The sequence below is a fragment of the Athene noctua genome, chromosome 3 (genome assembly GCF_965140245.1).
Source record: "Athene noctua chromosome 3, bAthNoc1.hap1.1, whole genome shotgun sequence".
NCBI lineage: Eukaryota > Metazoa > Chordata > Aves > Strigiformes > Strigidae > Athene > Athene noctua.
In genome coordinates, this window is record NC_134039.1 from 1,147,596 (window position 1) to 1,169,155 (window position 21,560).

General features: G+C 46.8%; 1 protein-coding gene across 2 annotated transcripts in view; it reads left to right on the forward strand.

The window, feature by feature from the left end:
• The window catches only part of PARVB (parvin beta), a 66,539-nt gene that overhangs the window by 16,794 nt on the left and 28,185 nt on the right, over positions 1 to 21,560 (forward strand). The window contains exons 1-4 of one of the 2 annotated variants that reach the window (XM_074901735.1): positions 5,738 to 5,863; positions 8,435 to 8,524; positions 11,337 to 11,407; positions 20,927 to 21,029. In XM_074901735.1, the coding sequence (XP_074757836.1) occupies positions 5,827 to 5,863; positions 8,435 to 8,524; positions 11,337 to 11,407; positions 20,927 to 21,029 (301 nt within the window). In that variant the 5' untranslated portion in view covers positions 5,738 to 5,826. Of the gene's footprint in view, positions 1 to 5,737; positions 5,864 to 8,434; positions 8,525 to 11,336; positions 11,408 to 20,926; positions 21,030 to 21,560 lie in introns of those variants that run through there. The other variant, XM_074901734.1, reaches the window with a different exon arrangement.

Here is a 21,560-nt window from a genome sequence, read left to right on the forward strand (position 1 = left end):
CTTTAAAACACCATTCTTGTCCACACTCTTATTTCTGCTGGGTGGGGATTCTTTTTGTTTGGGTTTTTTGTTTGGGTTTTTTGGCCAGCATTAGCATTTGTGTGTCTATACCATGAAAATGAACTTTTTTTCCTTTCTTATCTGTTTACTTTTCAGGCTTACTGCACACCGTGTCCGCACTCTGTGCCTTAATGTAGCTTCTGCCACCACTAGTGCCAGCAGAAGGGACGGGTGGGTGGCAGCTGGGGGTTAGGTCTGGGGTGCCCCTTTGCTGGCAGTGCGATGAAGACACAGCTGTGACTTAGGGCAGTAACGAAAGGAATGAGAAACAGACTTACATCAAAACAACGAATCCCAAGTTTGACTTTTTTTAGTTTCATAGCTCTCTGTATGCTTCTGCCAGTCTGCAGCTTGCTTTTCTGCCTTGCAGAATCTATTTCAAAGGATTCCTGGTTAAGTATTTTTACTAAGTGGGCATTAGGCCTGTTTCATGAGCTGGACAGGAGGAGACCACAGCAGCTGGGGAGCTAAATGCTGAGGTGAAGTCTGGTCTGGGCATTCGGTAGGTGTGAGGCTTGAATGGGAATGGCAGGACTGCTGGGAAGAAGAGCCCGCTGTTAGTAACGATGGCTCTGTGTGGGTACCGAGGGCTTACCTTGGCTTTTCCCCCCGTCTGTCCGTGCCCAGGCAGCCGTGGGGCAGCTCTGCCTCTGGGAGTTGCTACCGAAGCCAGATGAATGCCGGAGGGGGGATCTGTTCCATTATTGCCGCAGTCCGGGACAGTCAGTCCTGCTTTGCTGGCTGTTGTGTTGTCCGTGGCTGACGCTGAGGTGGGGGCTGAGGACAGGACCCTCCTTCCTCCTCCTCGTTGGCCCCAGCGCGGCGTTGGCAGGGCCCTGCGGCCAGCCGGAGCTGAACACTGGCTCGGGGCACAGCAGCTCGCGTTTTGCAGGGTTCAGCTTTCTTGCTGGAGTAAAAGGGGCCACGCAGCTGGCTAAAGATCGGTCTGCTTAGTAACTAGAGAGTCTCGTTTTGTCTGATTTGGTGCTCAGTCGCCAGTGAAGGTGAAGGCCGCTGGTGGCTGCTGCGGGCTGTTCAGCGCTCCCCTCTCAGGCGGCTCCATCTCTGCCTGTTCCTGTTCTGCCTCAGCAGAAGCCTTCCTCTTCTCTTTTTTGCATGTGCAGGGCTTGGCCAGGGCAGCTGTACCCATCTTAATATTGTCTATCTCAACGCAGGTGTCACCCATGGAAAAATGCAAATTATTTTTTTCACCGTCCCCCTGCCCCCAACAACTCGATAGAAAAATAAGAATTGTGGTGGGTGTAAATCTGAAAGCACTATTTCACCCTCACAAGCAAAGCAAAGCCCCAGCTTCTCATAAGCGTTTCCAACTGGCTGAAGTATTGGCTGTACTGCTGCCCTGCTAGATGTGTTTTACCCCTGGCAAAAATAAGGGGGAGGTCTTTGTTCCGGCTGCGGGAGTTTAACACACCCACGTGAGCCGGCATGGCCTGCTCTTTGCAACTAAACCAAAGGCGTTATTACAGCCCTTTCAGAAAAGTTGCCTTTAGCTTTATTTTTCCCTTTTTGTCGGTCTTTCTGTTTCTTTCAGTGAGACAGCCTGGCCGTTGAGTGCCTTGTCTGCAGACTGAGGCATATAAATAATTTCCTTTATTACCACAGTTCTGCTTTGAATGCAGTCCCTTGATACAGTGCCTTTATGTGGATTCGATCAAGTCTTTGCCTTTGATCTGCCTGGGATTAATTCTCTATTATAATTAATGGAGGCTTTGTCTTTCTCCTGCAGTCTCTATCAAAAGATCTCAGAGCCTTTTGTAAATGTTAAGCAATTAGCAATGCAGTAGCAGACTGGCGAGTTGTGTCTGTGGTTTGTCTCTAAAAAAGAGACAAAGACCCTTAGCGTATCAGCATGCACAGTGTTTGGGGCTGGTTTGGAAATCTTTCAGTACAACAGTTTTTCTTGGAAAATGCCAGTTTTTGTAAAACTATTTTTTTTAAAATGCTTCTAGAAGGCTTACGCTTCTGAAGACAAGTTTTCGTGAAGGCGTTTTAGGCATTGGGTGGAAATTCTGTGTGTGCACGGCTGCGTGTTTTGGTCTGTGACAGGCAAACAGAGGAGCAGCTTGAGAAAGACACTGCAGGGTGTTTACTGAAATAAAGAAATGGCCTCAACAGTAAAGTTTTTTTACTGTTCAGCAGGTATTCTTCACAAGCAGCTCTGGGGTCACCCTGGGGATTCTCCACCACGAGGGCTCCCGAGGATTAGCAAGGGACATCAGTTCCCACACACAAATCATACCTATTCATCAGATTTCCTGGAAAGGGGTGTCTTATGATAATGAGCTCCCAGAATTCATTTACATAGTCCGAGCAGGCGCAGTGAAAATAGAGGGAGGGTCTTTGGAGGTGGAGGGCAGAAGTAAGCAGTCTTCTTCGCGGCGGTTGCCAGCTGACCCTCTCCCCAGAGCGGGCGCTGTGCAGTGAAGTCCAGGTGCCTCCTTCCTAAACCAGCAGAAGCACCCTCCCTGGAACAGGGCCTCTGTGTCCTTTAGTTCGAGTGCCCCTTCTCTTAGTTTGCCCATTCCAGGAGTTGCCCGAGTGCCCACTGAAGGCCTTGAGTCTGCTCCCAGGGATTTCCGTAGGGAGTGTTGTCTGATCTTGTCTGAACAGAGAAAGAGGCCTGGGGAAACAGCTGAGGAGTCCTTGAGAAACAGATGAAGCAAAACACAAGCAAAGCTTTCAGACATCACAGTTTAATCTTAATTGTCAGAAATTTGTTTCTTTGAGCCCTTTCATTACCCACCAGGGACCTGTTGCCTTTTGGTCTGACACTTCCCGCGGGAAGCGGGAGCTCCAGCGGGTGGTTGATCTTCTCTGCCAGGGTGGGCTGCTTCCTCAGGAGGAGTCATCCTGTGGCTGTGTCTCACCTGAGATGTGAGTGAGTGAGGGTCGTGTCACTGGTCTGAATGGGTAGAAAGGGTCTGGAATATGGGCTTTGGATTTTGCACGTTATTATCTGAACTCTTAGGATATGAGTTGCAGGCAGGTGAGTCACAAAAGTGCAGTTGGTCATGGTTTTGCCTCTGGGGAGAGCACAGAGACTGGGGAGGAGCCAGACCCTGGGCACAGGAAGAGCCCCCCTGCAGTTGGAGTTACCTGGTCGCTGCACGTTCCCGGCTGTGCGCTGCTCGGAGTGAAGAGGGTGACAAAGGTCCTTGAACAAACCGTCTGTAGTGGAGCCAAGGGTAGCAAAGCAGTCTGGTAGCTGCCAAAGTTAGGGTTTCATCACGACATGGAAGTCCCTCCTGTAACAGTTGTGCTGCGGGGCCAACTCGGCGCTGGTTGGGTGTGAAGGGAGGCGCCTGGGACGAGTGTCACGACAGCTGCTGCTTTCTGCGGGGTGGGATCCAGCCTTGCAGTCAGAAATAACTAGAGCTAAAATTAAGTAGCGTTTACCATCTGTTTTTGTAAAAGGCAGAAGCTTGTGGTCAATTTTTTAATAACAAGGCGGTGAATGGTAAAGATTCAAGAGGTGAACTGTGCAGTCGTTGATATCTTTTAAAATTACACTAAAATTATTAAGAGTGAAAGTAGAAAGGATCAAATTGTTGACATCAGCTTGCTCTTTCTCACCAAAAGGAGAAAGCGGGGACATCACTTTTATAGCGCTCCTGCTGACTTTAAAGGCCATTTCATGACTTGTGAGAAATCCTTGAGGGCTCTGGTGGCACTTCCAGCTTTCTGCAGCTAATTGCTCCTGTTCTGTGCAGCCTGTGTGTAATCCCGTGCACCGAACAGCCTGCCTGCCTTACAGATGGAGTGCTCTAGAGCATGTGTGTGTCCGATCCGCTCATTATATTAATTTGTTTGAAAGGCCAGCACGGCTTCCAGCGTGACTAAATCATGCTGACTGCTGACACTGCCAGGAGATTGTTAAGACACCGGAGGGCTGCCAGGAACCCTTGATGCTTTCCTGGGGACTGGTAGAGAAGTGACCTTTTACTTGTGAATTTAAATTTCTGGTTTAGGGAAACATTCAGGGGTTTTGCTGAATGCCTTGGCTGCTAGCCCGTCCCTTGTTACACTTGGACTTGGCTAGTGCTGGCTGATGGGATACTGAAGCCGTTCAGAGGACTAGTGCTGCCTGTTAATTGAGGATCTGCTCGGAGAGGAGATCTCCAGCTGGAAGGGAGGGAGGCTATAGCAGACATCTGGGAGAAATCATAGCTCGTTCTGCCAGACATCATCTTTCTGTGCCTGTAGTTACACCTGACTTAGCCTGTGTAAGTTCACAGCTGAATCATGTAGAGCATCAGCAAGTTATGTTAAGGCTGTAACGTTTAGCAGAGTCTGTGTTGTGCCTCAAGGTGGGGCAAACTCTTTTTATGGGCAGGAGAGCGTTCCCTGGATGCTGGGGCTGCCCGTATGAATTCTGCTGGTGTGGCTGAGGGACACCTCTGCCCTGGCGTGGTGTGCTGACAGGAGCAAACCAACCATCCCGGGCCAACAGATACAGGCAAAGTTCTGCTGGGACCCGCCTGGACCGAGTGATGCTACTCCAGCCTGTACTCAATTTCCTACCCCCTCCTGTCTTCCTCTACTGCACGTTTCCTCTGACTGGTCTATGAAATTAAATGATCCGGCTTTAGAGAAAGGTGTTTTACACAGATCTCATTTAGAGAGCAAAGAACTATGCCAACAGAGCCCAGAAAGGTGTTTGCTGTGGGGAAGGGAGGGGCACAAGAAGGGGACCTGTGGATGGGCAGGTGGGGAGCAGGCAGGGAGCAGTAATTCCTCGTGTGGGACCTGCCATGCCTAGAACCTCTTGTGGAAGCGCAGCTCTGCTCTTCCAGAAAATCCCCTCCTGTGTGGATGACTCGTCTGATGTAAGGAGCTGCTGGAAATCTCACAGCGAAGCCACTGTTGCTGATGCAAAGTTAAGGAGGTTGGTGTTTGCCAATCAATTAATATCCATCATCTTTTACTGTACCTTTGGGTTTGGGAAGGCATGGGCTGAAAGACAGTCTTTGTTATAAATTTATCAGGTTCTTCTCAGAAATGTAGCTGTTGCTCCATCCTGACTATTATTTAAACTGTCTCCACTTGGTGCTTTTTGGGTTCTCTGTTTTTTTTCCAGCGTTGTGGCTCAGTTTCCTTTTCCTTCTTCTGTTTCTTTGCCCAACAGTGATAAGTGAATACTGGGGGCAGTGAGCGGAGAAAAAGTCTTTGGTGTTTGTTCAAGTGCAGCATGGAGTGCAGCAGGTGTTGGGAAAAGGTGTCCCTGTCCCTGGTGGGAGGGTTGGAATTAGATGATCTTCCAGGTCCTTTCCAACCCGACGCATTCTGTGATTCTGTGAAACCCGTGTTCCTGAGCGCGGTCGCTTCTCTGCGCGCTGGCTGTTGCTCTGGGAACCTGCGTGTTCCTGGGGCGGGCTGTGGTGGTGGGGAGCCCAGCTGCGCTTGGCCGAGGGTGGAGGTGACCTTCTCTGGAAGCTCCTTGCAGAGGTAACGCCATCCTTGGGGCGCTGCTCCCAGGCAGCCCGCAGCAGCACTGGGCTCCCTGCAGAAGCGGCGAGGACAGGGAGGAATTTCTGGCTGGGAGTCCAGGGCCAAGTGCTGTGTCCTCCCTCCCCGCCCCCCAGCAGCTGGGAGGCTATCTTAGGGCCTGCTGGTGTCACCGTGCCCGAATTAACGCAGGTTTGGCCGCCCCGAGGTGGCAGCCCCTTTACCCAGTTGCTGCTGCTCCTTCAGCGTTTGGGCGGCCCGCGCGGTTCCTCTGCGACCTGCCGGCGCTGCTGGGCCGGGATGGCGGCGCTCCTCTGTAAGAGGCGCAAAAAAGGAGGTAGGAAACGTGTCTGGAGCAAGGATCCCTCCCTAAGCTCTCTGCCTGGGCCCTGGGGACAGGCTCCCTGGGCTCTGGGAGCTTTCTGCTACCCCAGCCACGCTTGGCCGGTGGCGGTAGGAAGGGGTTTGGTCCTGTGGGGTCTGGTCCAGCCCCCCTGGGTCTGAAGGCGAGTGTAAGGGTTTTATGTGGCTCTTTGTGTTGTGAGGGATGGGGGTTTAATACACAAATTCGTATTAATGTTTTCTTTCAGTTTAGCAAAGTGCTCAGAAACAAGGTATTTTTGTTAGGAAGAGTGAGGTTGTTTTTATATTTTAAATCAAAGAGCGTGTGTATCATCTTAATTGAACTTCTGGGAATAAAACTAGTTTAGCTGCATTTAAAAGTATTCTGGCTTGAAACGTATGCAGTGTTTTGTTTATATCATACACTGAAGAGGGTCCCATGTGTTCCCTGCCCAGAGGACCTTGGCAGCACTCGGAGCGTTAGGAGCAGCGATGCCCTGACCTCGTTGAACGCTTGGCGCTCCCCGAGGGACAGCAATGCTGTGGTGATCAAGGGAGAGTTACATCCAGGAGCAAGGCTGGTACTTCCAAAAGGAGTCTGATTTAAGTGGAATTGGGGCACTTATGCTCCTAGCAGGGTTTTAAAAACCTTCCTTGTAATGTCCAGTTTCCACAGGATTTTTCTTGTGCCTCCTGGTGGCTGTATCCCTCTTGGCACCCAGCGGAGGAGCTGCCGGGCGAGGAAGCTCTAGGTGGGTGCAGATGCCAGCAGGGCTGGGTCAGGCAGGCTCTTAGAGCTGCACGGGGTCTCTTAGCTCCCTGGCTTTTGTTTGGCGAGTTTTCCAAGCACATGAGAATGAGTGCAGAAAAGGGGTAATTACGAGTTTCTTTACTAACGACATTTCTTCAGAAGGTTAAATCTCAGCCTGCAGACATTGCGTTCTGTTTGCAGTGTCAGTGCTGTTCTCTTCCCTGCCCACTGCAGAAGGTCCACAACCCAGAACTGGGTTTACTGTTGGCAGCCCCCCTTCCGCCAGGCTTTGTGCCGCGTTAGCTCTAAGCAGCTGCTCTGTCATGGTTCATGAGCCATAAAGTCTCCAAATAGGAGACCCGTGTTGGTCGCTTGCAGAACATAAGAACAGCATTTCATAATTGAGGATTTTAGTCATGTTCAGGATCATGCTGTGAACCAGAATTAACTGATGTCTTGGAACTGCAATTAAGAAATGTGGTGACTTGTTTTAAGCACCTGTTTCAGGTTTCCATGGGAGGAGTGGGGATGGTAGTGTCGTCTTCTTCCCTGTCCTCCTCTGGGGCAGCAGGATCTCTGTATTTTGCCCTGCTATGAAGCAGGAAAAAAGCAAGTACTGATGTGGGATTTTGTAACCTTTGCAGACTGCATGCAAATGGTTAGCCTGTGGTGTGATTTTCCAGTGGGAAAGGGGAGTAGTGGCTGTTCTTGAAAGAAGTGCTTGTTGGGATGCTGTGACTATTAGTTAACTGTTTCTCCTTTTCCTTCCTCAGAAAAATGTGTCTAGCAGACCTTTTTTATTTTAAAGTCCTTGCTTTTCCCTGAAAAGACTGCAGGACTTGGACCTCTCCCAGGTCCAAGGAGACTGCAGTACCACAAATGCTGCCACAAATTATCTTAGCTTGTGCTAGTACAGAACTGTCACTGGGTGGATGGGGCTGTTCTGTGTCTTTGTTCTCCTCTGTCAAATGCATGTATTTCAATAACTTGGCTTATAATAAATAAAATCTGAGTTTAGGGGGAGATGTGCTTTGGGAAGTGTAAAAGTGTTAGAGCACTGCTAGTTCTTTTCTTTCTGTCGGGCTCTGTGAAGATAGTAAAGAACTATTCAATACTTGTCCTCAAGTTCAGTTCTTCCCATGTGGCAGGGCACAGAGAAGTATTTTAATATCCATTTTATTGTTGAAGGGTACTTTACTGACTTTCCCAAATGAGAATTGTATGTAGGCTTAGGACAAGAGCTTGAAATCTCAAATTCCATATTTGTGTTCACCAGATCATGCTACATCTATTTTTAGCCAGCAGCAGGGCTAGAATAAAATATATTTTGATCTTTATTTGGTGGGTCTCCCCAGGCTTCTTTGCGACTTTTAATAAGGCCAGTAGCGAGCTGCAGTTCCTGGTGTAGTGCAGCTGGAAAAGGTGGTGACGAGTGGTGGTCGTGCTGTCAGAAAAGGAGCTTGTTTTCAGTGTTCTGTCTGCTCTGGGTCTGGGCCGTCCTGCAGAGAAAGCTCACACCCCTTCCTTTTGGAAAAACAAGTTCTCTGAGGTTGCTCTGACCACAGAATTGGGTTTCTTGCAAAATATTTTCAGCCAGTTGTGTGGTGGCTCAGTTTAATAATAAGCTATAAAAGGATGTTACTTTGATTTTATTTTCCACTGTGGCTGCAGTTCTTAATTCCATAAACTGTGGGCCCATTTTGAAATGGATCTACCAGATGTTTTCTCTTACTGTGAATACCCTCTGCAACCCCTACATGTCTGCAAACTTTGCATTTATTACAGTCTTTTTTTCTGTTTTTTCTCTCTATTCAGTGAGTGACCTCCAAGAAGAAGGTAAAAATGCTATCAATGCACCGATGAACCCAAGCACCGTGGACATCCATCCAGAAGACACACTATTAGGTAAAGTATTCACACTACAGACCTCCACTAAGTGATTGTTGATGGTGGCCACTGTGAGCCCCATATCCATTGCTTTGCTGTTGAATGTTGATGGCTCAGTTACAACTGAGAGAATTGGGCATGAGAATTGAGAACTGTTGCGTGTCACACGCAGACTAGAAATGGGGAGGGCTAAAACGGAATGTAAAGAGCAGTGCCCGCTATGCAGGTACACTTAAACTAGGCGCTTTATGGGAAAATGGGCTTGTTCAGTGAATTGGCAGATAACGTGAGTTTTTCTGTGATCATCCTGAAGGTAGAAAGTTGAGGTGTGCAAAGAATTAGATGGAAAATACTGCTTAAGATTTATTTCAGTTCCCTTAACCGGTTGGCCAAGTGCATGACAGACATCGTTCTTTGGTAAGGGAGTGGTATTCTCTCTCTCTGTATACACAGAGGGGCACTGAAGTGCAGGAGGACCAGCCCACGGCAAGTCTGTAGCAGAAGCACGTGTCATGGTTCCTGTGGAACCCTTAGGCTCCCTTGTCTCAACCTACACACCACGCTGCTGTTCACTGGAGGATGCCCTGTTCCTCCTCGGGCTCCTGCTGCCACTTTCCAACTGACAGTACAGCAAAATGGGACCAGTACTGAGTGAACAGATGAGCATTTAGGTGGCTGAAAATACTAATTAAATGTGATTAGGACAGAAGCATGTAAAGCAAGCAGTGCTTTGTAGAAAGAAGGTAAATATTCAAATTCCCGTTCACTCCCTCCCCTCTCCAAGTCTCTACAAGAGCAACAGCATAATGTGATTCCAACAAGTTTTAAATACTTTTTGCTATAAAACACTTTTTTCTTTCCTGCCCATATGTTTCTTAATCTACAGAATTAGCTGAAGCAAGCTGTTATAGAGACAAATAATAAACCGTAAATGAAAAACAAAACAGTGTTAGTCATTTAGATTTTTTTAATTAGAAGAGCAGTAGGAAATGCAAAGTACTGTTCTTCTGAGACGTGGGCAAAGTGTTGATTGCTCTGTGAATATGTATGGACCAGGAGTGTCTCCAACAATTTCCTCTAGGTACCACTTGTGTAAGACTTGAGAAGATGCAGGACCTCTCCTGCAGGCCTGTCACGCAAAGACAATGAACACTGGTGAACCTTCAGCGAGGTTCTGTGGTGAATCCTCTGCCATTATGGGTCAAATCTTGCTCAGGGTTTCAGTTAGCAGTGTTTTGGGTGTGTAGGGGGTGTCACTTCCTTACAGCCAGACAGCCTGACTCATCCTCAGGGGTAATGATGAAGTAAAGGAACAGGGGGAAGAAAAAGCAGCAAAAGAATTCGTGGGTTTTCATAGGCTTGTGGAAATTTGTCAAGTATGGTCAGAGAGCAGGGTCTTAATTTTTCCATAAAGATGAGGGGCCCCGGGAAATACTGAACCCAAATCTCTGGGTGGGTAAGGTAGTGACTTTGCTGGTGTAGTGTCTTGTGCCTGGGGTGTGCAAGTGTGGTGTTTCCACCCGCGAGCAGCGAGGGCTGGGGCTGCGAGAGGAGCCTTCCCCTCTCGGGGTCACTGTCGGGTTCTAACGGGTTCCCCTGGGCAGCGTGGCACCGGCCTGACCAGTGGCCATACCAAAACCCCTCCTTTGTTGGCATGCTGCAAGGAATTCAGAAATCAGTAGGGAAATGGGATTCCATACAGCATGTCTAGACTCAGCTAAAAATAAATCCATGGGGCTTACAAATATTTTATTTATAAGCCCCATGTGACACCATCACCCATCGTTGCGTTCCTGTTGTGTAGTGGCCAGGGTTTGCTCTCTGCTGACAGGATCTAGGTCACAGCTACCACCTGGCTACTAAAGGAACTAAAATCAAGGGTGCAGGGAGAGGTCAACTACTTGAAAGCAAGCACCGGAGTTTAAAATAGGAGACTTGCTCAAGCTGCTTCCGAAATACTGGTATCCATATCTACGGCCGCGTGCAAGCGTGTGTGTGATCCTGTGTCCGTGTGTGCTGCTGTGAGGAGAATTCTGCCAAAGGTTGTTTGGTCGTTAGCCTTACTGAGCTCAAGCTGAATTTGCTACCAGTATTTCCATATCAAATTATCCCTTCTGAAAATTAACCTTTATATTTGTGTCTCATGTGGTTGTCCCGCTGGCCGTTGGAGAGCGTTTCTCCCATGTCTCCATTTCCCAGCAACAGAAGAAATGGAAAACTTTGCCCCCGAGAAATCTATTTTATGTTCTTCCCCCACGCTCAAGTACAGCTGATATAAATTGGGGTAATTTTCCTTCTCCAGCTTCACCAGAGATTGAGGAGTTCACGCCCGCAGCGCCACGTGCTGACCAAGTTTCAGGGTAGCAGAGACACAAACTCAGGTCTCAGCAGCTGCCCTGAGTGTGGTGCCGTAAGCTGGCTGAGCTCTTCGGGACGGTGTCATTTGGGACAGGTGCTTTCACATAGAAATGAAATACAAATTGAGGAGGAGGAGAAAAGTAGTTGCACTTTTGGGTGTGTTGTTATTAATATGCCCCACAGGGTGGAGAGGAGGGTCATTTCCCTGAAGTGGTCTGCATACAGCAAGGTTTGAGCTGGGGAAGGCCAGTGGAAGCTATTTTAGGGAAGTTAGGGCTGTGTTATCTTTCTGTGTGCCTCTAGAAATGACTAACACTTTGACCCCTGGGTGTTCCCTTGCTAAGATGACAAATAGACACTGTCATTTCTTGATCAGCTGACAGGCCACTTCATGATTAGGAATTGTTGCCAGTATTTCAGCGCTGTACAGTTGAAGTGGATCTCACTGAACTTTCCCATTTTACTTGGACAGAGGAGAATGAGGAACGCACTATGATTGATCCTAACTCAAAAGAAGACCCCAAGTTCAAAGAACTGATCAAGGTAGGAAATCGCTATTTTGTCCTTTTTCAAATGTTTAACTAGTGAGCTGGGATCATTCACAAGCTGGTTACCAAGAACACAGCCGAGCAATAACAACTTGTTACTGAAGTGTGGCTGTGAAAAGTGAGGTCAGCAACAAGGTAAGGCTAAAAGCAACTGTCAGAGAAACAAGAACAGGCTGAATGTCAAGGTGCTGCTGGTGGTAGTTAGGGAGTGAAGCTCCATCCTCCGTTTCCATCCCAGCGAGGCTCAGTGCTTGAATCTACCTGCAGTCGCTGCACGGAAACCTAGGAGCTTTGGGAAGCACCAGTAAGGTTTCAGGAGGAGAAGGAGTAGGGCTGAAGTGAGCCAAGGCATGGCAGGGGGCAGCGAGAAGACCTCTAATGTTACAAGAAAGTTGGAACTGACATTCTTCATGCCATATATTCTGTTGTTGGCTTTTTTTTTTTTTTTAAAGAAAAGTTCTCAGTTTACCTGGGTGCTGGGGCAGGGGCCAGGTTGTCCTGAATCCGTATTGTCACTGGAGGCACCTGCCCGAGGTGTTGGTAAGGGTGTTCCCAGCTGTGCTGGTGGGGAGTGGGGCTTCCTGCCTCAGCAGCGCTCACACCTCCTGCCAGGTGTGGTGGAGGATTTGATCCTGAGGGATAGCGTTCAGGAGAGCCTTCGCTATGCAGTTAAATCCTTGAGGTTAACCTAGTGAAAGCTGGAGCAGGAACAGAAGGGGTGATGGTTCTGAACAAATGTGATCTCTTTCCAAAAAGAATTTCTACTCGTGTTACACTTCCCGCTACACTTCCTCTTTATTATTTTAAAATTATTTTTAGAAATTATTTTTGTCAGAAACAGCAATGCAGCTGTAGCTGGGTGAGTATGAAAACTTTGGATAGTGTATGTATACCATCTCCAGACAGGGGCTGAACTGTGGTGCATTCCTGCCAGAAAACCCTTGGCTGCACACGCAAGCTTCACAGGGTGCCTCAGCGAACTGCTCACCTGGTACATCTCTAAAACAAGCCCAGTGATCTGTTATTAACATTGCAATAACGTGTTCAGGATGACAAACCCACATCAAACTGAGTTTAGCAAGGAGCCGTGCTCACATTTCTTTGGTATTCTAATTCACCTGGAATACATTTTGGGTTTAAATTAAGTAAATTTGCACACTCTTTCTTTGTTAGTGCCTAAATCCGTTAATTCTGTCAAAACGTGGAGAGGTCTTGCACCACTCTCTCAAAATGGTCCTGTGGTTTCTTTGCAAGTGGAGCAGTGATATTGCCGTGAATAATTCAGCTGAACCAGAGTACTCTCAGTGAAGGAACCAGACGCGCTCTGTGATGCAGGAGACTCGAGACTGAGATCAGAAGTGCTTTTAAATTGGGAATTTTGCTGTTGAATTTAATACAGGTCGATGAGTCTTCTCTGGATGTCGTAGATTGGCAAGGCTATATTTTCCAGTTTGGAAACTGGAAAACCTTCAGGAGGAATGAAAATCAGGTGTAGAGCAGCGCTCCGGAGCGTGTGTGAGTGCTCCCGGCGGCTGCAGCGCCGGGCTCTGGCTCACCACGGCCCTGGCCACCCGCGGGAAGAGAGGTAACGTAGTCCAGTTGAACTGGGGCAGCTGGTGCAGGAACAGCATGGAACTGGAGACTGTTTCCTTGGGATCGTTCTCAGGGGAGAGACGTGTCCTGTAGAGTGCCTACTTGAAAATGACCTAATTTAGGTAATTGCTAATCATTTGCATACCTCTCAGCAGTTGAGAGGTTTTACAGAGGTTCAGCTGGAGAAATATTTAACACTGTGTTGGTGTGAATCTGTAAGGCAGGAAGAGGTTGGAATTATGTTGAGAAACCCTATTTTGTACCACAGAGTTTGGATAATGCAAAAAACCCAAGAGCAGTTTTTTCCTTGTTTTCTGTTCTTCCGTGGTTGGTGACATTTTTCCAAGAGCCCGGGTGCTGTGCGAAGCAGCCAGCAGGAAAGCTGCCTGCCCCACGGAGCTTGAAATGGGAGATCTCCACGGACTAGGAGGGAGTGAGGAGCTGAATAGATGGAGGCTTTCATAATTCAAAGTGGTTCTCTCTCTCTTCCCCTCAGAGAGGAATGTGTCAGTAGCAGCAATAGAGCCTTCTGAAATCTGGCAGTAGGACCCAGTTCCGTTGGTGCCAGCCCAAATCTCTGCCCCAGGGTTAGACACGCCAGTGCTTTGCCATCCTTGATTCTGGGGGTTTCTGCTCCGTCAGGCACATGCAGTTGGGTAAATGGGGCTCAGTGCAGAGCAGCAGCAGAGATGCGTGTTGCTGACACTGCCTCGGTATCTCTTTGTCTCCACAAAATGTTGTTTTAATTTCTGCTAGCCTCACGCCATAGGCATCCTGTGCATAGTGGATTGATCAGTGGAAGCTTGTGTGAGCATTTGGAAGAGATTTTAACAGAGCCATTGTAACTCTGAAGAGACATTGTATAGCAGTGTGGTAACACAGACCAACAGAAAAAATAAAAAAAAAAACAGCAAAAAGCCACATTCATCACTCTTCCTAAAGCAGATATACAGTGAATCCCTTTGTTGAAGGCTGCTTAGCTGGGAGTGGTAAAATGCCTGCTTAAAATCCTCTTGCACATATGAAAATCATCAGGGACTAGAATTATGCCTCAGAGTGGTGTTTGTTACCATCATGGACTGGTTCTAAGAATAGCGGGCCACAATTTGTCCATATGAAGTGTTCATCTAAGTTCCCTCTGTGGCCAGCAGCCTTTTTTCCCTCACTTTGTTTGCTCTGCGTGTAATCAAACACAGTTTGGGACATGGGTGAACAGACCTAAAGCTGAACATTCAGATGAGGGAAAGCGAGATGAGTTATAATTTTATTTATATATATGTGTAAATAATTTATTCACAAAATAATCTCTTTCTGGTGTCTGAAATGAGTGAGCTTCTTTTACTAATTGCGCAGTATGACTGACTTAAGCATTTGAATTATAAATTTGGTCTGTTTCCTGAATTTCTTCTTGTATACTTCAGAGTCAGGTTTCTAGATTATATATTATTGTGAATCTGTTTAAAATTCAGTTTCCATTAAAGTTCCCCTAGTGGGTCCATGTAAAGAGTGTTTGGGGGTGGTTCTAGCTCTATTTTGTGGGGGTTCTTCTATCTCTATTTTGAATACTTAAAAAAAAAAAAAAGGAGGCTGATATATGTGTGCTTTCCTTTCCTTCTTGTTCAGGTCTGTTCCTTTGTGTATTGGAGGTAAAGGTGGAAGGAATCTTTCTTACCCTTTCTGGTTCAGATGTGGCTGAAGGGTAAAAGTTTCAAAAGCTTCGTTGCTGGTTGTCATCCTAAACAGAATTAGAGTTAATAGCCTGTAGGAATTGAGTCAGAGACTTGGAAAAGATATTTTAACCTTTCACATAAGTGGCCGACTTCATAGGGGTTTTCTCATGTATTTTGGTAGGAAAAATATGAAGAAGAGCTTCTACTAATTGAATCCAAAATTTTAGAACAGCAGCTTGCAAGGACTGGGTCCTGTCTGAAGGTGCCTTGCCATGATGAGAGACGTGATGGCTGCAAGATGCTTTCCCTCCCTGCAAAGGCTTCTGTGACACTGACTGATGCTGCAACAGCTTTTGGCCTTTAAAGCCTCACCTAAACTTAATACAGATCCAAACACTGCTGCTCTAGATCCTGCCTGAGATGAGTAAACATTCTCTTCAGTAGTAAATCATTCACTGTCCTAGAAATTGCCGTCTTTTTCCATGTCTAATTTTGTGGCTTTTTAAAATTCACCGTGGTGTAGAGAAAACCAAAATGAAGGCACTGTCCTTTTGGGCAGTTTCACCTGTGACCAGATGAAACTGTGCTTCCAAAATGCTGCCTGGGCTGCTTTTGGAACCCAGAAGCTTTCTCTTCGTTTAGGGGCTGCCAGTGCTTTGTGCTTAATCAATAGTTTCCAGGCCTGAATATGAATTTTTAATATTAATTTTCATGCTCAACCCTGAAGCCAGTGAGGGTTGCATACCTTTGATCTCTTCCTAATTTTCCCAGAAGTCGGGAGGGGGAAAAGGGTCATTGAAATCAGGGTTTTCTCTGCTGGTTTTGGTGACTGGGCTTCCTGTATTCCCACTGTGCCAGATGTGTTCATGTGTTTTGTCTTGTTTTTCATTTTGCTCCTTATTGTATACTGGTGACTGTGGGGTCCTTATGCCCTTGAACTCTGCTGATTAACTCTGAATGTGCCAGCCTGGAGGTCACTTCACCCAGCTGGTGAAGTTTGCTGTAAAAACCCATTTTGCATGAGCTAAAAAACCAAACTGGCCGGGCAGACCCCTTTTTCCTTCTAGATTTCTAGCACTCTCGTGTTTCAGCTGTCTGCCTCATGGTGCATTTCAGTTTTCAGCCCAGTGTCTAGCAGTGTAACATGGCTCACTTAACCAGACATACGCATTTGTCCTAGAAATGATACAATAAGTGGATTGTATTGGAATTTAAAACACTGCTGGAAATTTTACAACTATGAACGCATGTGTCTGAGCATTTGATGCGGTTCAGAAGTGTTTTATGTGAGTGGGGATATGCGTGAAAGGGCAGGCATGGTTTTGGGGGTGTGGGGTTATTGTATTAAAGTTTTAAAATCACGCTGCTGATCCCAGATACTACAGAAGACTAGAGAAAAGCAGGTTTTTATGAAGGTGTGACAAGTTAAGTGACCTAACAAACATTTTCATGTACCCGCATGCTGTTTTGGGAGTCTCCGAGCGCTGAACGAGAGGATGTCTCGGGGGTAGTGAAGGTCCTTACGTGCGTGTGGGACCCTGGGGTGGCTTCAGCGGCGTTGGTGTAAGGCGAGGCAGGGTGTCGGGGCTGAGCCTGGCAGAGCAGCTGCGCAGTGAAGCCCTTCCTACACCCGTTACTTAACGCAGCTTAAAAGCTGCGTGGAACTGCAGGTGGGTGAGCTGCGGGCACAGAACTGGGAGCCCAGGTAGACTGACGTTAAATGTATTTCCAGGCACAGGAGAAGCTCCTGTCTGCACCTTCCATCTGCTTCCCACCCAGAGCTCTGTGCCCATGTCAAGCCATTTAAATTTTTGGACATTCTGGTTATTGAATATTGTCTGCTTCTGTCTTTGCATGAAGGAGCAACTGAAGAGAACTGGGGAGCTGACTTTCTGTGAGCAGAGAGTCAGAAAGTATTTCTGCATGTTCGTCATTTCAATAAGCAATATGGTTCTTTATTTCCCTTGTAAAAGTTTTTAAAAAAAAAACCCTGTGCAGAAAGATTTTTTTTTTTCCAGGCTCCTAATTAAGGCACACTCAGGAAATCAAGAGGTGGGACAGCAGATTTTTGGAGTTTGGTTGGATTTTAAATACAGCACTTGCCAGTCTTCAAGGGCTGTTAAAAAAAACCACTTGGATTTTTTTTCTTAAATATAAATTGCAATTTTTTTTTTTTCTAGCAGAGCTGGAGTTGTAGTCTGAATACTAATGAAGTTATGCTGTTCTTCCTGATATTTTTCTTTCATTCAGGTGTCAATCTATAAAAATAATAAAGTAACTATGGCTAGACCTTGTTTAATTTCTATCTCTTTTAGATACTTCTTTTGGCAAAAGTGTTTCACTGCTAAATTTCCCTGAAACATTAAGTAGCATGCAGTGTAAGTATTTCCCTCTTTTCACACCCTGTACCCAAAGCCACTTTGTGTTTCCCGTGTACCCGCACTCTTGGAAATGGGATGTTGGCTCCTACCTTAGAGGGTACTTCCAGACTGTTATTTTTAATACCTTGGCATTTCCTAGATTCTGACTTCAATACCATTCAGCACAGGACAGACAAAATAAAATGTTTATTAATGGTTTCAAATAGTTCAGCCTCCTGAGTCTCCCTTTAACAGAGCTTCTGAGGACTTTTGGAAAGCTGGCCTCTTCCTGTAGGGACTGTAAAGGAATCTGATTATCAAATGATCATTTCAGCTGGACTTCAGATAATTTTTGAAAATCTGCTCTGTATATCTCATGGAAGAACTAAATCTTCTAAGGCTTTGGTTTCTTCAGTTGTTTTTCTGTTGATGTCTGTGTGGATTGTTTTGGAACCGGGCAGTCACGTTACTGATGGGCTTTGAAAACCTCTTTCTAGATGATCTGGGACGAGAAAGTATCTTGTTATTTAGGACTCACTTTTCTGTCTCACTGGTGAACAGTTCTTGAGGTGACAGTTGGTGTATCTCTTCTCATTGCCTTCCAGCTGTGATAATCCTTTGGTAACTTGTCTAATGTGTCTCTCCAGCCCTTTTCTGTTAATGTTGTATCCCCTGAAAAAGATTGGAAGAGACAAGGACCAGTGAAGTGGAGTTTTCTCCCCAAATGGGGTCGTGGTTCCCCGCCTGCAGGGCAAAGCTCTGCTGACTGTTTTATTGAGGCTGCATCTTCTTGCGTTTAACTCTTGCTGGCTCTGATCTCTGAGGAGCTAATATGGGTTGGGGTTTTCAGAGGAAATCTAAAGATTTGATGCCCTATGCCTGATGATAGCTGACATGGTTTTATGGAAACCCTAGCTTGAAATCTAGAGGAGAAGGACTGGGCAGGGAGAGTTTACCTGATCCAGAGGCTGCTGAAGAGGCTTCCTGAGAACTGCTAGAGGGTGAAGTGCAGGAAGAGCGATTGTCTTGTGAAAGGGCTCAAACAAATGAATTTCTGACAATTATTAAGATTAAACTGTGATGTCTGAAAGCTTTGCTTGTGTTTTGCTTCATCTGTTTCTCAAGGACTCCTCAGCTGTTTCCCCAGGCCTCTTTCTCTGTTCAGACAAGATCAGACAACACTCCCTACGGAAATCCCTGGGAGCAGACTCAAGGCCTTCAGCGGGCACTCGGGCAACTCCTGGAGTGGGCAAACTAAGAGAAGGGGCACTCGAACTAAAGGACACAGAGGCCCTGTTCCAGGGAGGGTGCTTCTGCTGGTTTAGGAAGGAGGCACCTGGACTTCACTGCACAGCGCCCGCTCTGGGGAGAGGGTCAGCTGGCGACCGCCGCGAGGAAGACTGCTTACTTCTGCCCTCCACCTCCAAAGACCCTCCCTCTATTTTCACTGCGCCTGCTCGGACTATGTAAATGAATTCTGGGAGCTCATTATCATAAGACACCCCTTTCCAGGAAATCTGATGAATAGGTATGATTTGTCCCTTGCTAATCCTCGGGAGCCCTCGTGGTGGAGAATCCCCAGGGTGACCCCAGAGCTGCTCGTGAAGAATACCTGCTGAACAGTAAAAAAACTTTACTGTTGAGGCCATTTCTTTGTTTCACTTGACATTTTCCTCTGCCCATATGTGAGAGATATATATATATATGTATATCAGGCTATGTGAGACAGAAGCAGGATGGTTTCCAGGGCATGTTGGAGCACGTGTCAGCAGACAGGCTTCCCAGCACTGCTCCCGTGAGCCAGCCGGAGCGGGAGGGTGACTCTGACTATCTGCAATGCCCCTTTCAGCCCAGACCCCTGTGCTGGGGGTTGCCGGTGTGCCAGTGGCCTGGGCTCTCAGTTCACTGGCAGCACGAGCCATGAAGGTGTTGCAGGAGGGAAATGTGAGGCAGGGGAAGGAGAGGGAGAAACTGTGTGATCCTCCCGCCCAACAACAGCGTTGGCTGTACATGAGTGTGGGGCGACTCGGCGAGGTGTGCTGGGACAGGGGGGTGGCTGTGACTGCCCAGCACAGGCCTCTGGGAGCAGGAATGGCCCCAGGAGAGCTGGGGTTGCTGCGAGGCCGGGGGGAGCAGCGGGGCAGCACCAGCGCAGGGCACATCCCTCTGTGTCCACATCCCTCTGCAAACATCGTCCCCACTCTTCCTTACCTGCTCTAGGGAAGGTGCTTCTGATAACAGGATGCTGACTAGTGAATAACTTTCCAGAAAAGCTTCATTTTGGAAGAAATGTCTTTAGAGGAGTCACTTTTGCTATTTTTCATCCCCCTGGGCAGCTCAGAGGGCAGAAGTGATTTACACACACAAGCACTGATGCTGATCCTTGCTTTCCATGAATAGACTTGTTGGCGTATCACCCAGCTAAAATTTGTCATTGACCCAATTTTTAGAGCTGAGTTTCAGCCCTGCTTGTCGTTTTCAGTGTGCTTTGGAAGGACTAAAGGTATGGATTAGAGGTACATGAAGCATTAGTATTTCATGTTTGGGTTGTCAGCTTCTTTGTGGACGCTGAGCCTAGCAAAGCTCGTGTGAGGTTGGTGGATTCAGTGACCCTCGGTAGCCAGGCTGAATTACTGAAATCTCCTTGTGACCAACGTAATCAAATACTCGTGTTTCCTGGGAGTGCCGAGGTGGGTGTTCTCCAGTGCAAGCCTGTCTGTGTTTTGTTTATTTGCTTTTGTTTCACAGTCTCATGTGTATTAAAGCCCCAAAATGTTCTTAACCATCATCACTGCTGAGAAGAGGCAGAAGTATGGGATCTAATCAGAAAGTGAATTTAAAGAATCCACAATTTTATTTGAAGCAGGTTAAAAACTACAGCATTTGTAAATGAGTCTCATTGCTTTAGGTGGCTCTAGTTAATGGATTTTGCATGTTTATGATTGGCAGTACTCTTCTCTTATAGAATCAAGGATTGAGCAGGATTTAACACTGTGTCTCTTCTTACAGAACTATTATTATTTTTGTGAAGGTGATTTAATTTTCCAAATAATACATTGGAGGAAGGCACTACTGCCAACTTCAAACAGGCAAGGCTGTTTTTCCTGTGACTGTTTGGAAATTATTATCTTTGGCACCTGGAAAACTTAACTCAGTTCTTTTCCTTTTTAAAGGTTCCTTATGTTCATTCCTGTATTGCAGGTGATTGGATGATTTTTATAGTTATGGTAGTCAGCATATGGGGACTATTATATATGTTGTAGAGTGGTTATCAGGCCCATTTGACCAAAATTTTCATTCCAGACTTCTGTATTCTGCAATAACTTAAGATAAAATGCCTTGTCTTGTTGCTAATGGCAGGGATCTACCTCATGGGTCTGTTTAGCTCCTGTTAGTAGGAGCGTTCCCTTTCCCCTCTGAAACTCTTCTTTCTGGCACACCACTCACATCTATGCAGGGCAGAGATTGTGGTGGGAGCGTGGCACTGTTGTCATCTCTTGGCAGGTCTGCTCTTCACATAAAACAGGTAACACATGAGTTTCGGGACCCGGAGAACATAGATAGTAGCAAAGGTTATTGTTGCTGAGCTGCTGGCTGCTACTTGCTTTGGACTGGGTGCAATAAGGAGACATTTTAATGAGGAAAAATAAGAGGGCACTAGAATTGCCATGCTGCAAGACCTGAATTAAAAACAATAGAGCAAAAGCATGTCTTTGTGTGTTATTTCTCTGCGTCTTGGAAATATGTTATAAAGTAACCATAAATATGTTATAAAATAAACCATAAATATGGCTACTCCTGCTCTGGCTTATATTCCTGATTGCTGCCTTGAATGGAAATAACGTATTTCAGTGGTTTTTAGACATCTGCCTCTTTTTTCTATACTTCCAGGTTCTAATTGACTGGATTAACGATGTGCTGGTGGAGGAGAGGATCATTGTCAAACAGCTTGAAGAGGACCTTTATGATGGGCAGGTGCTGCAGAAGCTGCTGGGTGAGTTCACACTAGAGGAGGCGGCCCCAAAGATGGGAAGGGGCCCAAAGTTAATCTCCTCCAAAGCTGCAGGCAGCAGGTTGGTCTGTGCAGGATCTCACCAGGCACCGGTAGTTCCAGCGTCAGCTTCTCCCTCCTCAGGCCGTCTGCTGAAGGGGGAGGAAGGCCAGGTGGTTCCTAGGTACCTGTTCCATGGACCAGGTAGAGTCCAGAGAGCTGAAATATGTGGCAGAAAAAAGGTGAAGAGATCAGTGCTTACGGCGGGGGACCCAGCAGGAGCCACGTGGTCCAAAATTTTGTCTGTCTGGTTTGCTTTGGGAAGCATTCGCGCTGGGAGGTTTTTTAAGGTCCTGATAGAGTTACTTTTAGGGGAGAAAAATAAGAAAAAGAGAATGCGTGGCAGCAGGCACATACTCATAATGCGTGTTTATGTGTGAATGATTCACGAAAGGGTACACTCTGTTAAGCAACTGCAGTTTTGCAACCCCCTCAGATCTTTGCAATGTGGTGTTCATGCCGGAGACACAATGG